Source organism: Callithrix jacchus, chromosome 9 (genome assembly GCF_049354715.1).
Source record: "Callithrix jacchus isolate 240 chromosome 9, calJac240_pri, whole genome shotgun sequence".
NCBI lineage: Eukaryota > Metazoa > Chordata > Mammalia > Primates > Cebidae > Callithrix > Callithrix jacchus.
In genome coordinates this window covers 69,231,193-69,247,313 of record NC_133510.1, presented here as the reverse complement: position 1 = coordinate 69,247,313, position 16,121 = coordinate 69,231,193, and the positions used below count along the sequence as shown (strand labels likewise).

At 42.7% G+C, this 16,121-nt stretch overlaps 2 protein-coding genes across 4 annotated transcripts in view; one reads left to right on the top strand and one right to left on the bottom strand.

The window, feature by feature from the left end:
• LARP4 (La ribonucleoprotein 4) overlaps nucleotides 1-16,121 on the top strand; it is a 200,898-nt gene that overhangs the window by 48,760 nt on the left and 136,017 nt on the right. The window lies entirely within an intron of this gene.
• The window catches only part of FAM186A (family with sequence similarity 186 member A), a 68,046-nt gene that overhangs the window by 6,331 nt on the left and 45,594 nt on the right, over nucleotides 1-16,121 (bottom strand). The window contains exons 5-6 of one of the 2 annotated variants that reach the window (XM_035256797.3): nucleotides 4,899-5,091; nucleotides 2,258-2,409 (exon numbers count right to left, since the gene is read on the bottom strand). The exons of the other annotated variant lie outside the window; for it this stretch is intronic. Coding sequence (XP_035112688.3) covers nucleotides 2,258-2,409; nucleotides 4,899-5,091 — 345 coding nt within the window. The remainder of the gene's footprint in view (nucleotides 1-2,257; nucleotides 2,410-4,898; nucleotides 5,092-16,121) is intronic. 2 annotated transcript variants of the gene reach the window in all.

Sequence of the window (16,121 nt, the reverse complement as noted above, 5' to 3'; positions counted from 1 at the left end):
GTATTCAAATAGGAAAGGAGGAAGCCAAATTGTCGCTATTTGCAGATGACATGATAGTATATCTAGAAGACCCCATTGTCTCAGCCCAAAATCTCCTGAAACTGATAAGCAACTTCAGCAAAGTCTCAGGATACGAAATCAATGTGCAAAAATCAAGCATTCCTATACGCCAATAACAGACTTAAAGAGAGCCAAATCAAGGACGAACTGCCATTCACAATTGCTACAAAGAGAATAAAATACCTAGGAATACAACTAACAAAGGATGTAAAGGACCTCTTCAAGGAGAACTATAAACCACTGCTCAACGAAATAAGAGAGGACATAAACAGATGGAGAAACATTCCATGTTCATTGTTAGGAAGAATCAATATTGTGAAAATGGCCATACTGCCCAAAGTAATTTACAGATTCAACGCTATCCCCATCAAGCTACCAATGACCTTCTTCACAGAACTGGAAAAAACCACCTTAAACTTCATATGGAACCAAAAGAGAGCCTGCATAGCCAAGTCAATTCTAAGTAAAAAGAACACAGCAGGAGGCATCACACTACTGGACTTCAAACAATACTACAAGGCTACAGTAATCAAAACAGCATGGTACAGCATGGTATCTCTGTACCAAAACAGAGATACAAACCAATGGGACAGAACAGAGGCATCAGAGGCAACACAATGTATCTACAACCATACAATCTTTGATAAACCTGACAAAAACAAGCAATGGGGAAAGGATTCCCTGTTTAATAAATGGTGTTGGGAAAACTGGCTAGCTATGTGCAGAAAGCAGAAAATGGACCCCTTCCTGACACCTTACACTAAAATTAACTCCAGATGGATTAAAGACTTAAACATAAGACCTAAAACCATAAAAACCCTAGAAGAAAATCTAGGCAAAACCATTCAGGACATAGGAGTAGGTAAGGACTTCATGAACAAAACACCAAAAGCACTGGCAACAAAAGCCAAAATAAACACATGGGACCTAATCAGACTCCACAGCTTCTGCACAGCAAAAGAAACAGTCATTAGAGTGAATCAGCAGCCAACAGAATGGGAAAAAATTTTTGCAGTTTATCCATCTGACAAAGGGCTGATATCCAGAATTTACAAAGAACTAAAACAGATACAAGAAAAAAACAAGCCCATTCAAAAGTGGGCAAAGGATATGAACAGACACTTTACAAAAGAAGACATACATGAGGCCAACAAACATATGAAAAAATGCTCATCATCACTGGTCATTAGAGAAATGCAAATCAAAACTACATTGAGATACCATCTCCCGCCAATTAGAATGGCGATTATTAAAAAATCTGGAGACAACAGATGCTGGAGAGGATGTGGAGTAATAGGAACACTTTTACACTGCTGGTGGGAGTGTAAATTAGTTCAACCATTGTGGAAGACAGTGTGGCGATTCCTCAAGGACCTAGAAATAGAAATTCCATTTGACCCAGCAATCCCATTACTGTATATATATCCAAAGGATTATAAATCATTCTACTGTAAGGACACATGCACACGAATGTTCATTGCAGCACTGTTTACAATAGCAAAGACCTGGAATCAACCCAAATGCCCATCGATGATATACACCATGGAATATTATGCAGCAATCAATGATGAGTTCGTGTCCTTTGTAGGGACATGGATGAACCTGGAGACCACCATTCTCAGCAAACTGACACAGAAAAGAAAACGAAATACCGCATGTTCTCACTCATAGGCGGGTGTTGAACAATGAGAACACGTGGACACAGTGAGGGGAGCACTACACACTGGGGTCTATTGGGGGGAATAGGGGAGGGACAGCTGGGGGTGGGGAGTTGGGGAGAGATAGCATGGGGAGAAATGCCAGATATAGGTGAAGGGGAGGAAGGCAGCAAATCACACTGCCACTTGTGTACCTATGCAACTATCTTGCATGTTCTTCACATGTACCCGAAACCCTAAAATGCAATTAAAAAAAAAGAAAGAGAGGATAATGCTTCTAAGTTTCTTTATTAAAAGAATTTTTTTTTTATTAAGAAAGAATCACCTTTATTTTTAGAGGAACTCAAAATCCAATGTTAAATATTTAAGTAGAAATATATGTAAGTTAACCTCTTGCAAAATTAGCTAAGGGAATTAATACTCTTTAGACTTTCCGTTGCACCATTTGATAATTGTGGGGAAAAGGAAGCTCTTGTGCAGGAAATTAGGTCCCACATATCGTCCAAACAAAGTTTAATATCAGTCTTTCTAGCACATACCTAAATTTCTTGAATATGTCAGAGGTTCTGTCCTCTTCCATTAGTAATTTTAAGAATGGCTTTTGAACAAATGTGGTAGAGGCAGGTATCTGCTTTTCTTTGATGATTAAGGGGATAGGTTGACTAAGATTCAATTCATGTATCTTTCTGAGCTATAAAAAAATTAGATCAGAAAAAGGAAACCATGAAAAGAGAATCTTTAGAAGGATCTTCAGAGCTGTTCCTAGACTAAACTGTAATTCCTCTTTTCCATGGATTTGCAAATCCTCTCCCTACTCTACCCGCTTCCAACATTCATAATTTCAGAGGTGGCAGCTCTGCTATGTAAAATCCTTAGTCCTACTTAAGCTCAACTCCTGGTCCTCTCATGTTCTTGAGACGCTGGGATAGTTACTTAATTTATCTGCACTTCTTTCCCCTCATTTCTAAAACAGGGATAATAACACAGGGTTGTTGGGAGAATTGTAAAACACAGTATATATGGAAGCACTTTACAAATTGTGAAGCAGTATGCAACTGTAATGATAGCCAGCATTTACTGAATACTTAACTGAATGTCAGACACTGAGCTAAGCACTTTCCATATATTAGCTGATTTGGTATTTATAACAACCTTATGAGATACATATTATTATTACCCTTATCTTACATATGGAGAATCAGGCTCAGAAAATGTAAGCAGCTTGCATAACGTCACTTAGCTAGTACGTAGCTAGGCTGATTTGAACCCCCACAATCTGGTAGCAGAACTAACCCTCTTGACCACCATGCTGATTCAGTGCAGGGTATTCATATCTAACCTCTTATCCCTTTTGCTTTGTCTCCTTTCTCTAAGCCTTGATACCCATACCTCACCCTCTGGATTTTGGCTTCCCTGACCCCAGACCCTTATTCCTCCTCTAAAATGCCCTAGGCATTGTGATTCCTGTTAAATAACCCATGTTGCTGTCAACCCTATCTACATTGGCTATATTTGCCAAATTTAAAAAAAGGAGCATATTCATTTTTTTGACAAAAAGCTGTAATATTTAAAATATAACTGTTCTGGGCCAGGTGCAGTGGCTCATACTTGTAATCCCAGCCCTTTGGGAGGCCAAGACGGGTGAATCACTTGAGGTCAGGAGTCCAAGACCAGCTTGGCCAATGTGGTGAAACCCTGTCTTTACTAAAAATACAAAAATTACCCGGGCATGGTGGTGGGCACCTATAATCTCAGCTACTCAGGAAGCAGAGGCAGAAGAATCACTTGGACCCAGGAGGTGAAGATTGCGGTGAACCGAGATCACGCATCTGCACTCCAGCCTGGTTGACAGAGCAAGACTCCATCTCAAAAAAATAAATGAATAAATAAAAAATAAAATATGGCTGGGCGCAGTGGCTCACGCCTGTAATCCAAGCACTTTGGAGGCCAAGGCGGTGGATCACCTGAGGTCGGGAGTTCAAGACCAGCCTGACCAACATGGTGAAACCCCATCTTTTAAAAATAAATAAATAAATAAAACAAAAAATAACAGTTCTGGAAAATTTACAATATATGTTTGACTTGGATTAGGCTCTGTCTGATGAGAAGTCTCTCTCTACCTTCCAAAGTAGCAAGTAAACTAATCTTATAAATTAATTGATGTCGACTGGCCATGGTCACTCACGCCTGTAATCCCAGCACTTTGGGAGGCCGAGGCAGGCAGATCATGAGGTCAGGAGTTTGAGACCAGCCTGGCCAATATGGTGAAACCCTGTCTCTACTAAAAATACAAAATTAGCCAGGTGTGATGGCATGCACCTGTAGTCCCAGCTACTTGGGAGGCTGAGGCAGAAGAATCACTTGAACACAGGAGGTGGAGGTTGCAGTAAGCTGAGATTGCACCACTGCATTCCAGCCTGGGCAACAGAGCAAGACTCTGTCTAAAAAAAAAATCCTGATGTTAATGAGAGAGAAGGATATATAGTTATAAAATGTCTCTAGAACCCCAGCTTGTAACATTTATCATTAGAACTCAGGCCAGGCGTGGTGGCTTATGGCTGTAATCCCTACACCTTGGGAGGGTGAGGCGGGTGGATCACCTGAGGTCAGGAATTCAAAACCAGTCTAGCCAACATGGTGAAACCCATCTCTATGAAAAATACAAAAACTTAGCTGGGTGTGGTGGTGGGCACCTGTAATCCCAGCTACTCAGGAGATTGAGTCAGGAGAATTGCTTGAACCCGGGAAGTGGAGGTTGCCGTGAGCCGAGATACTGCCACTGCAGTCCAGCCTGGATGACAGAGCAAGACTCAAAAAGAAAAAGGAAGAAGAAGGCCATTTGAAAGACAGAAGCAGAGATCGGAATTATGTGGCTACAAACAGGAATGCTAGATTGCCCATAGCCGTCGCAATCTAGGACAGAATCATACAACAGAATGCCCTCTCAGAGCTTCTAGAGGGAACCAACCCGGCAAACACCCTGATTTCACTAATTTCTGGCCCCTAGAACTGTAAGAGAGTAAATTTCTGTTGTTTCAAGCTATGAAGTTTGTGGTAATTTGTTACAGCAGCCCAGGAAAGTAATATAGCATGCTGTCTCCAGGTAAATGTCATTTTCAAAGCTTAACCACTTTCGTGTTTTTACAACATGCTGGAGAGAGGGAGTGGAGAGCAGGTTACCTCCTCAAATACATGTATCATTTTCTTCAAGCACTGATTCCGTTTCTGCCCTAGAGACTTCCGCTTCTCAGTCCAGACCTGCATCACCTTTTTCTGGTAGTCATCAAGTCTGCTTAGCATCACGTAAAGGTTCCTGGCCTCATAGCCTTTCCCAGTATTCTGGATGGCTTTTAGTAGTTTCATTATGTTGTTTCTTGAAAAGATAAATAAGAATTAGAATGATGGCTGGGTGTGGTGGCTCATGCCTGTAATCCCAGCACTTTGGAAGGCCAAGGCAGGCAGATAGCCTGAGGTCAGGAATTTGAGACCAGCCAACCCCATGTCTACTAAAAATACAAAAACTTGGCCAGGCGTGGTAGCTCAGGCCTATAATCCCAGCAACTCAGGAGACTGACACAGGAGAATTGCTTTAATCCAGGAGGCAGAGGTGTCACTGCACTCCAGCCTGGACAACAAGAGAGAAACTTCATCTCAAAAAAAAAGAAGGCTGCGTGAGGTGGCTCAAGCCTGTAATCCCAGCACTTTGGGAGGCCGAGGCAGGTTGATCACGAGGTCAAGAGATCAAGACCATCCTGACCAATATGGTGAAACCCTGTCTCTACTAAAAATACAAAAAAAAAAAAAAAAAATTAGCTGGGTGTGGTGGTGCGCGCCTGTAGTCCCAGCTACTCAGGAGGCTGAGGCAGGAGAATTGCTTGAACCTGGGAGGTGAAGTTTGCAGTGAGCCGAGATTGCACCACTGTACTCCAGCCTGGCACCTGGTGACAGAGCGAGACTCTGTCTCAAAAAAAAAAAGAGAATGATAACAGTTATCACCCTACTTCATCAAACTTGTCCTCAGTTTTGTTTTTTGGTTTTTTTTTTTTGAGACAAGAGTCTTGCTCTATTGCCCAGGCTGGAGTGCAGTGGCATGATCTTGACTCAGTGCAATCTCTGCTCCCTGGGTTCAAGCGATTCTCATACTTCAGCCTCCCAAGTAGCTGGGAATACAGATGCACACCACCACGCCCAGCTAATTTTTGTATTTTTAGTAGAGATGGTGTTTTGCCATGTTGGCCAGGCTGGTCTTGAACTCCTGACCTCAAGTGATCCTCCTGCCACAGCTTCCCAAAATGTTAGGATTACAGAAGTGAGCCACTGTGCCCCAACTGTCCTCAGTTTCTTTCAATTCTCCCATCATATCCAGTAAGTAGAGAAGGATGGGAACCTTACTTCATCAGACTTTAATCCAGTTCCTTTATGAAGGAACCTTCAAAAATCTATATGATAACCAAAATTTTCATTAAGTCTTCACAAAGTTTTTAGTGTTACAATAGTGTTGCTTATTACTGTTTTAGTATATTTTAAAAGTTAGGCCAGATAAGGTAGCTCATGTCTGTAATCCCAGCACTTTGGGAGGCTAAGGTGGGAAGATTGCTTGAGGCTAGGAGTCTGAGACCAGCTTGGGCAATATAGTAAGACTCTCTACAAAAAATAAAAATAGCTGGGCATGGCCGGGAGAGGTGGCTCACGCCTGTAATCCCAGCACTTTGGGAGGCCAAGGAAGGCAGATCACAAGGTCAGGAGTTCGATACCAGCCTGAACAATATGGTGATACCCTGTCTCTACTAAAAATACAAAAATTAGCCAGGTACAGTAGCACATGCCTGTAGTCCCAGCTATTCAGGAAGCTGAGGCAGGAGAATTGCTTGAACCCGGGAGATGGAGGTTGCAGTGAGCTAAGATCACGCCACTGCACTCCAGCCTGGACGACATAGTGAGACTCTGTCTCAGAAACAAAAACTAAAACAAACCACCACCACCACCACAAGAAATCTTCAAACTACTTTCCACAGTGGCTGAACTAATTTACATTCCCATTAACAGTAGATAAGCATTCCTTTTCTCTGCAGCCTTGCTAACATCTGTTATTTTTTACTTTTAATTTTTATTATTATTTTGAGACAGTGTCTCACTCTGTGACCCAGGCTGGAATGCAGTGGAGAAATCTTGGCTCACTGCAACCTCTGCTACCTGGGTTCAAGCAATTCTCCTGCCTCAGCCTCCCAAGTAGCTGGGACTACAAGAGTGTGCAGTCACACCAGCTAATTTTTGTATTTTTCGTAAAGACAAGAGTTTTACCATGTTGGTCAGGATGGTCTCGAACTCCTGACCTCAGGTGATGCCTCGGCCTCCCAAAGTGCTGGGATTACAGACGTGAGCCACCGCACCCGGCCTCCTGACTTTTTGATAATAATCATTCTAACTGTTGTAAAATGGTATCTCATTGTGATGATTAATTTTCTTGACCATTTTTTCATGAGTTTGTTAGCTGCTTATTTGAGATACTTTTGAGAAGTGTATGTGTATGTCCTTGGCCTACTTTTTAATGGGTTACTTGTTTGTTTTTTGCTTGTTGGATTGTTTTAAGTTCACTTTAGATTCTAGATATTAGACTGTTGGATGCGTAGTTTGCGAATATTTTCTCACATTCCGTAGATTGTCTTTCTACTCTGTTGACAGCATCTTTGGCTGTGCGGAAGATCTTTAATTAGGTTTCACTTGTCAGTTTTTGCTTTTGTTGCAATTGCTTTTGAGGACTTAGTCATAAATTCTTTGCCAAAGTTGATGTCCAGAATGGTATTTCCAGAAGACACAAAATTTTAAATAAAGAAACAGTAGGAGTTTGAGACCAGCCTGGCCAACATGATGAAACCCCGTCTCTACTTAAAATCCAATAATTAGCCGGGATTGGTGGCAGGCGCCTGTTATCCCAGCTACGCAGGAGACTGAGGCAGGAGAATCACCTGAACCTGGGAGGCAGAGGTTGCGGTGAGTGAGATTGTACCACTGCACTGTAGCCTGGGCAACAGAGCAAAAACTCTATCTCTAAATAAATAAATAAAATTTAAAAAGAAACAGAATGATACTTCCTAGGTTTTCTTCTAGGACTTGTATAGTTTGAGGTCTTACATCTAAATTTTTAATCCATATCGAGTTAACTTTTGTATATGATGAAAGGTAGGGATGCAATTTCATTCTGCATATGGCCAGGTAGCTGTCCCAGCATCATTTAATGGATAGAGAGTCCTTTCCCCATTGCTTATTTTTGTTGACTTTGTCCACGATCAGATGGTTTGGGCATGGGGCTTTATTTCTGGGTTCTCTATTCTGTTCCATTGGTCTATGTGTCTGCTTTGTACCAGTACAATGTGGTTTTGGTTACTGTAGCCTTATGGTATAGTTTGAAGTTGGATAATGTGATGCCTCCAGCTTTGCTGTTTTTGCATAGGATGGCTTTGGCTATTTGGGCTCTTTTTGGTTCCATATGAATTTTAGAATAGTTTTTTCTCATGTAGTTAAAAATGATGTTGTAGTTTAATAGGAATGGTATTGAATCTATAGATTGCTTTGAGCAATATAATTTTAATGATATTGATTCTTCCTATCCAAATGCATGGAATATGTTTTCATTTGTATCATTTATGATTTCTTTCAACAGTGTTTTGTAATTCTCCTTGTAGTGATGTTTCCTCTCTTTGGTTAGAAGTAGTCATAAACATATTAAATTTTTGGCAGATATTATAAATGGGAGTATGTTCTTGATTTGTCTCTCAGCTTAAATGTTATTGATGTATAGAAATGCTACTGATGGCCGGACACGGTGGCTCAGGAGCCTGAGGCAAGAGAATCCCTTGAACCCCAGAGCCGGAGGTTGCGGTGAGCCAGGATTATGCCATTGCACTCCAGCCTGGGCAACAAGAGTAAAAGTCTCAAAAAAGAGAGAAAGAAAGAAAGAGAGAGAGAGAGAGAAAGAGAGAGAGAGAGAGAGAGAGAGAGAGAGAGAGAGAGAGAGAGAGAGAGAGAAGGAGGGAGGGAGGGAGGGAGGGAAAGAAAAAGACTACTAAACTTTTGTACATTAATTTGTATTCTGAAACTTTGCCAGGCAGGAAGGCAGGGCACAGTGGCTCATGCCTGTAATCCTAGCACTTAGGGAGGCTGAGATGGGTAGATCACCTGAGGTCACGAGTTTGAGACCAGCCTGGCCAACATGGTGAAACCCCATCTACTAAAAATCCAAAAATTAGCTGGAGGTGGTGGTGCAGGCCTGTAGTTCCAGCTACTCAGGAGGCTGAGGCAGGAGAATCTCTTCAACCTGGGAGGTGGAGGTTGCAGTGAGCCAAGACCACACTATTGCAATCCAGCCTGGCCAACAAGAGCAAAACTCTATCAAAGAAAGAGAGAAAGAGAGAGAGAAAAAGAAACTTTATTGAAGTCATTTATCGGTTCTAGGAGCCTTTTCGTGGATGGAGTCTTTAGGGTTTTCTAGGTGTGGAATTCATCAGCAGAGACAGACAATTTGACTTCTTTTTCTGTTTGGATGCCTTTTATTTCTTTCTCTTGGGTGACTAATCTGGCTAGGACTTCCAGTACTATGCTAGACAGGAATGGTGATAGTGGACATCCTTGTCTTATTCCTGTTCTGTTTTGTTTTGTTTTTTAAGGTCTTAACTACTTCAGTTTTCTGTGGACTATTCCTGTTCTTTAAGAGAATGCTTCCAGCTTTTGCCTGTTTAGTATGATGTTGGCTGTAGATTTGTCATAAATGTCTGTTATTATTTTGAAGTATGTTCCTCCAGTGCCTCATTTGTTGGGGGTTTTTATCATGAAGTGATGTTAGATTTTATCAAAAGTTTTTTCCACATCTATTGAGATGACCATGTGGTTTTTATTTATTTGTTTATGATTATTTCTTTGAGATGGAAGTTTTGCTCTTGTTGCCCAGGCTGGAGTGCAGTGATGCGATCTCAGCTCACTGCTCCCTCCGCCTGCTGGGTTCAAGCAATTCTCCTGCCTTAGCCTCCCAAGTAGCTGGGACTATAGGTATGTGCCACCACGCCCATCTAATTTTGTGTTTTCCATAGAGACAGGGTTTCTCCATGTTGGAGAACTCCTGACCTCAGGTGATCCACTTGACTTGGCCTCCCAAAGTGCTGGGATTATTGGCATGAGCCACTGCGCCTGGCCTATTTTTAATTCAGTTTATGTGGCAAGTCACATGTATTGATTTGTGTATGTTGAGCCATCCTTGCATCCCAGGAATAAACCCTACTTGATTGTGGTGAATTAAGTTTTTGATGTGCTCTTGGATTCTATTTGCTAGCATTTTGTTGAGGATTTCTGCATCTTGGACATCCATTTTTTTTTTTTTTTTTTTTTTGAGATGGAGTTTCACTCTTGTTGCCAGGTTAGAGTGCAATGACTTGGTCTCGGCTCACTGCAGCCTTCACCTTCCAGGTTCAAGCAATTCTCCCTCAGCCGCCCAAGTAGCTGGGATTACAGGAGTGTGCCACCACACCCAGCTAACGTTTTTTGTATTTTTAGTAGAGACGGAGTTTAACATGTTGGCTAGTCTGGTCTCGCACTCCCGACCTCAGGTGATCTCCCCACCTTGGTGTACCAAAGTGCTGGGATTACAGGAATAAGCCATTGCACTGGCCAGACATCCATTCTTTTGTTTTTATTATTATTATTATTTTTTAAAGATGAGGTATCACCATGTTGGTCAGGCTGGTCTTGAACTCCCGACCTCAGGTGATCTACCCACCTTGGCCTCCAAAGTGCTTGGATTACAGGCATGAGCCACCACGCCCAGCCGACATCCATTCTTAATTTTAAAAAAAGAACAGGAACAGATGAATACTTCTTTAATATGATCAAATGTGTTTCAACTGGCCAGGCTTGGTTGCTCAGGCCTGTAATTCCAGTACTTTTGGGAGGCCAAGGTGGGAGGACTGTTTGAGCCCAGGAGCTTGATACCAGCCTGGGCAACATAGTGAGGGATCCTGTCTACGAAACAAATAAACAAAAAAACAAACCCAGGAGTGGTGGTGTGCACTTGTACTCCTAGCTACTCAGGAAGCTGAGGCAGGAGGATGGCTTAAACCCAGGAGTTTAAGGCTGCAGTAAGTCATGATCGTGCCACTGAACACTAGCCTGGGTGACAGAGCAAGACCCTCTCTCAAAAAAAAACAACAAAAAAAGTCTTTCAACCCAAAAGTCAGCATTTTTCTTAATGACAAGTACTAGAAAGATGTTTGCTATCTCTAATACACACATATGTATATATATATATGTGTGTGTGTGTGTGTGTGTGTGTGTATCTATATATACACACACACACACATTTTGAGACCGAGTCTTGTTCTGTCACCCAAGCTGGAGTGCAATGATGTAATCTTGGCTCACTGCAACCTCTGCCTCCTGGGTTCAAGCAATTCTCCTGCCCCAGACTCCCTAGTAGCCAAGATTACAGGTGTATACCACCACACCAGCTAATTTTTGTACTTTTAGTAGAGATGGGGTTTTGCCGTGTTGGCCGGGCTGGTCTCAAACTCCTGAACTTAAGTGATCCTCCTGCTTCGGCCTCCCAAAGTGCTGGGATCACAGGCATGAGCCAACGCACCTGGCCTTATCACTACTGTCTTAAAACCAGTTAATAGGGCCAGGCGCGGTGGCTCAAGCCTGTAATCCCAGCACTTTGGGAGGCCGAGGCGGGTGGATCACGAGGTCAACAGATCGAGACCATCCTGGTCAACATGGTGAAACCCCATCTCTACTAAAAATTACAAAAAATTAGCTGGGCACGGTAGCACGTGCCTGTAATCCCAGCTACTCAGGAGGCTGAGGCAGGAGAATTGCCTGAACCCAGGGGGCGGAGGTTGCGGTGAGCCGAGATCGCACCATTGCACTCCAGCCTAGGTAACAGGAGCGAAACTCTGTCTCAAAAAAAAAAAAAAAAAAACCAGTTAATAGTTATATTGTAATAATTAGCAATAAAGAACAACTCACATTTTGGCAATTTGAGTCACATAAGACTGGAGGAAATAACAAAAATATGAAATTAACTAAGAATGAGAATGTTTTGCAGTTTTTCAGAAGTGAGAATATAAATGTAAGTGATACTTTAATATCTGCACCCCCTTTTTTTGTTAAGGGCAGGGCCTTGCTCTGTTGCCTAAGTGGGAGTGCAGTAGTCCGGTCATAGCTTTTTGCACCCTGTCTCCAAGTGATCTTCCTGCCTTGGCCTCCCAAAGTGCTGAGATTACAGGTGTGAGCCACGGCACCCAGCCTCTAAATTCTTCTTCTTTTTTTTTTTTTAAAGACAGAGTAAAATACTCTCAAATTTTCCTAGAAGAAAATAATGTGGGGGCATGGAAAGGCATTCCTAGCTGTTCCTCAGAGCAAGTCAAATGAACATAGCCTTATAGTCTTATCCTCACTATTTTTTGACATTGTTCTGGTGGTAGTTACCAATATATGGGCAAGAAACAGAAATCGGATTTTTAAAAATTAAAAAATCTAGGCCAGGTATGGTGGTTTATGCCTATAATCCTAGCACTTTGGGAGGCCAAGGCAGGTGGATCACTTGCGGTCAGGAGTTCGAGAACAGCCTGGCCAACATGGCAAAACCCCGTCTCTACTAAAAACACAAAAATTAGCCAGGTGGCACGTGCCTGTAATCCCAGCTACTGGGAGGGTGGGGGCTGAGGCAGGAGAATTGCTTGAACCCTGGAGGCGGAGGTTGCAGTGAACTGAGATCATGCCTCTGCACTCCAGCCTGGGCAACAGAGTGAGACTGTCTCAACCAAAAAACGTTGGAAAATCTAGATATAAAAAATCATTTGCAAGTAAGATGATTATATATCTGGAAAACTCAAGAAAATCAGTTGAGGCTGTACATGGTGTTTCACACCTGTAAACCCAGCACTTTGGGAGGTTGAGGTGGGTAAATTACTTGAGCTCAGGAGTTGAAGACCAGCCTGGGCAACATGGTGAAACTCTGTCTCTATAAAAAATACAAAAGTTAGCCAGGTATGGTGGCATATGCCTACAGGCCCAGCTACTCAAAAGGCTAAGGTAGAAGGATTGCTTGAGCATGGGAGGCAGAGGTTGCAGTGAGCCCCAAGATTGCACCACTGCATTCCAGCTTGGGTGACAAAGCCAGACCCTGCAAAAGAAAAAAAGAGAGAGAGGGGAGTGGAGGGGAAGGGGGAGGAGGGGAGAGAGAGAAAGAAAGAAGAAAGAAAGACAACCAACAAAAGGTTCACATGCTTTAATATAGCAAGATGGCTGCATACAAAATTGAGTCTCCATTTACCATAGCACCAACAACAAAAATAAAAGAAACACTTACATATGCAAGAGCTAGACGAAAACTTTAAGATGCTCTTTTTTTTTTTTCTTTTTTTGAGACCGAGTCTTGCTCTGTCATACAGGATGGAGTGCAGTGGTGGCACGATCTCAGCTCACTGAAACGTCCACCTCCTGGGTTCAAGTGATTCTCCTGCCTCAGCTACCTGAGTATCTGGGATTACAGGCAGCTGCCACCATACCCAGCTAATAATTGTATTTTTAGTAGAAACAAGGTTTCACCTTGTTGACCAGGTTGTTCTCGAATTCCTGACCTTAGGTGATACACCCACTTCAGCCTCCTAAAGTGCTAGGATTACAGGCATGAACCACCATGCCTGGACCTATATCTGTATTATACATTTATTTAAACATATAAAAATTAAAATTTTGTGCATATGTGGTCACGCATGCACACACACACACACACACACACACACACACACAAACACACACACATACCTGAACAAAAAAAGAGATGTATACTTGGCCTGGGTGACAACATGAAACTCTATCTCAAAAAAAAAAAAAAAGAGAGGGCTGGGCGCGGTGGCTCAAGCCTGTAATCCCAGTACTTTGGGAGGCTGAGGCGGGTGGATCACGAAGTCAAGAGATCGAGACCATCCTGGTCAACATGGTGAAACCCCGTCTCTACTAAAGATACAAAAAATTAGCTGGGCATGGTGGCGCATGCCTGTAATCCCAGCTACTCAGGAGGCTGAGGCAGGAGAATTGCCTGAACCCAGGAGCCTGAGGTTACGGTGAGCCGAGATCGCGCCATTGCACTCCAGCCTGGGTAACAAGAGCGAAACTCCGTCTCAAAAAAATAAAAAAAGATATACCATATTCTTGGACAGGAAGACTATATTCATGAAGATAAGCTAGGTTTTACTGTTTTAGCAAAACTCACAAGCCTCGGTGGCTTAAAACAACAAAAAGTTTACTTGTTGCTCATACTATGAATCCATCATGGCTTGGCAGGGTGTGAACTTCACTGTATTCTCTCAGGGACATGTCTAAAAGAACAGCCATCACCTTGAACATTGTGGGTTATTATGTCAGAGGAAAAGGAAACTCTGTAGGTCATCAAACTAGTTGACAAGCTCAGCACAGAAATAACATATCAATTCTGCTCGTATCTCATTGACAAGTGCTAGCAAACAGCACCAACAACCACCTCAAAGACTCAGCATCATAAAAATAAAACTAAAATAACAGAGAATGGAAGTGACTTATCAATAGGCAGGTTAATAGAAAATAATAGCCAGGCCCAGTGGCTCCCACCTGTAATCACAGTACTTTGGGAGGCTAAGGTGGGTGGATCACCTGAGGTCAGGAGTTCAAAAGCAGCCTGGCCAACATGGTGAAACTCCATCTCTACTAAAAATACACAAATTAGCTGGATGTAGTGACACACATCTGTAATCCCAGCTACTCAGGAGGCTGGAGCCAGGAGAATCACTTGAACGTGGGAGGCAAAGGTTGCAGTGAGCCGAGATCACACCACTGCACTCTATGCTGGGCGAAAGAGGGAGACTCCATTAAAAAAAAATCCCCAAAATAATAGGTTGGTAACCTCAAATGCAAATGTTAAGAATGGCAGGAAAATTGTCACCTGCCCTAACCCATTTCTGATATTTGCAACTTTTAAAAATCAGGACCAGGACCTGCTGCCTCCAGGTCACCCCAACAGCAAATTTGCTGTGGCAACACCTCCTATATAATCTGCCATCTCCCTATGTATTTACTTTTCTTTTTTTTTTTTGGAAACAAAGGCACAGTCTTGCCTCACTGCAACCTCTGCCTCCTGGGTTCAAGCAATTCTTCTGCCTCAGCCTCCTAAGTAGCTGGGAGTACAGGTGTGCTTCACCATGCCTGGGTAATTTTTTTTAATAGAGATGGGGTTTCACCATTTTGGCCAGGGTGGTCTGGAACTTCTGACCTCAAGTGATCCACCCACCTTGGCTTCCCAAAGTGCTGGGATTATAGGCGTGAGCCACCACCCACTGCCTGTATTTACTTTCATTTTTTTCTTTTTCTTTTTCTTTTTTTCTGAGACAGAGTCTTGCTCTGTCACCCAGGTTGAAGTGTAGTGGCTCCATCTCAGCTCACTGCAGCCTCCGCTTCCTGGGTTCAAGCAATTCTCCTCCTGAGTAGCTGGGATTACAGGTGCCTACCACCAAGCCCGGCTAATTTTTGTATTTTTAGAAGAGATGGGGTTTCACCATGTTAGCCAGCTGGTCTCGAACTCTTGACCTCATGATCCGCCTGCCTCAGCCTCTCAAAGTACTGGGATTACAGGCATGAGCCACCTCACCTGGCCTATTTTTTTTTTTTTTCATTAAAAAGGATTTGGGGGGGCACATAGTAGATGTACATATTTTGGGGTTACAGGAGATATTTTGATACAGGCATGCAATGTATAATAATCACCTCAGGGTAAATGGGGTATCCATTGCCTCAAGCATTTAACCTTTGTGTTACAAACAATCCAATTATACCTTTTTAGATATTTTTAAATGTACAATTACATTATTGACTATAATCACCTTGTTGTACTTTCAAATGCTAGCTCTTATTCATTCTATTTTTTTGTACCCATTAACCATCCCTATTTTCCCCCCACCCCCACTACCCTTTCTAGCCTCTGGTAACCATCCTTCTCTCTCTCTCTCTTTTTTTTTTTTTTTCTGAGAGTGGGTCTCTGTCACCCAGCCTGGAGTGTAGCGGTGTGATCTTGGCTTACTACAGCCTTGACCTCCTGGGGCTTGAGTGATCCACCAAGCTCAGCTTCCTGAATAGCTGGTCCTACAGGCATGCACCATCACACCCAGCTAATTTTTTTGTATTTTTTGTAGAGACAGGATCTCACTTTGTTGTCCAGGCTGGTCTGACACTCCTGGGCTCAAGTGATCCTCCTTCCTCAGCCTTCCAAAGTGCTGGGAATACAGGTGTGAGTCACAGCACCCATCCTGTCCTACTCTCTATGTCCATGAGTTCAATAATTTTAATTTTTAGCTCCCACAAATAAGTGAGAACATGTGAAGTTTG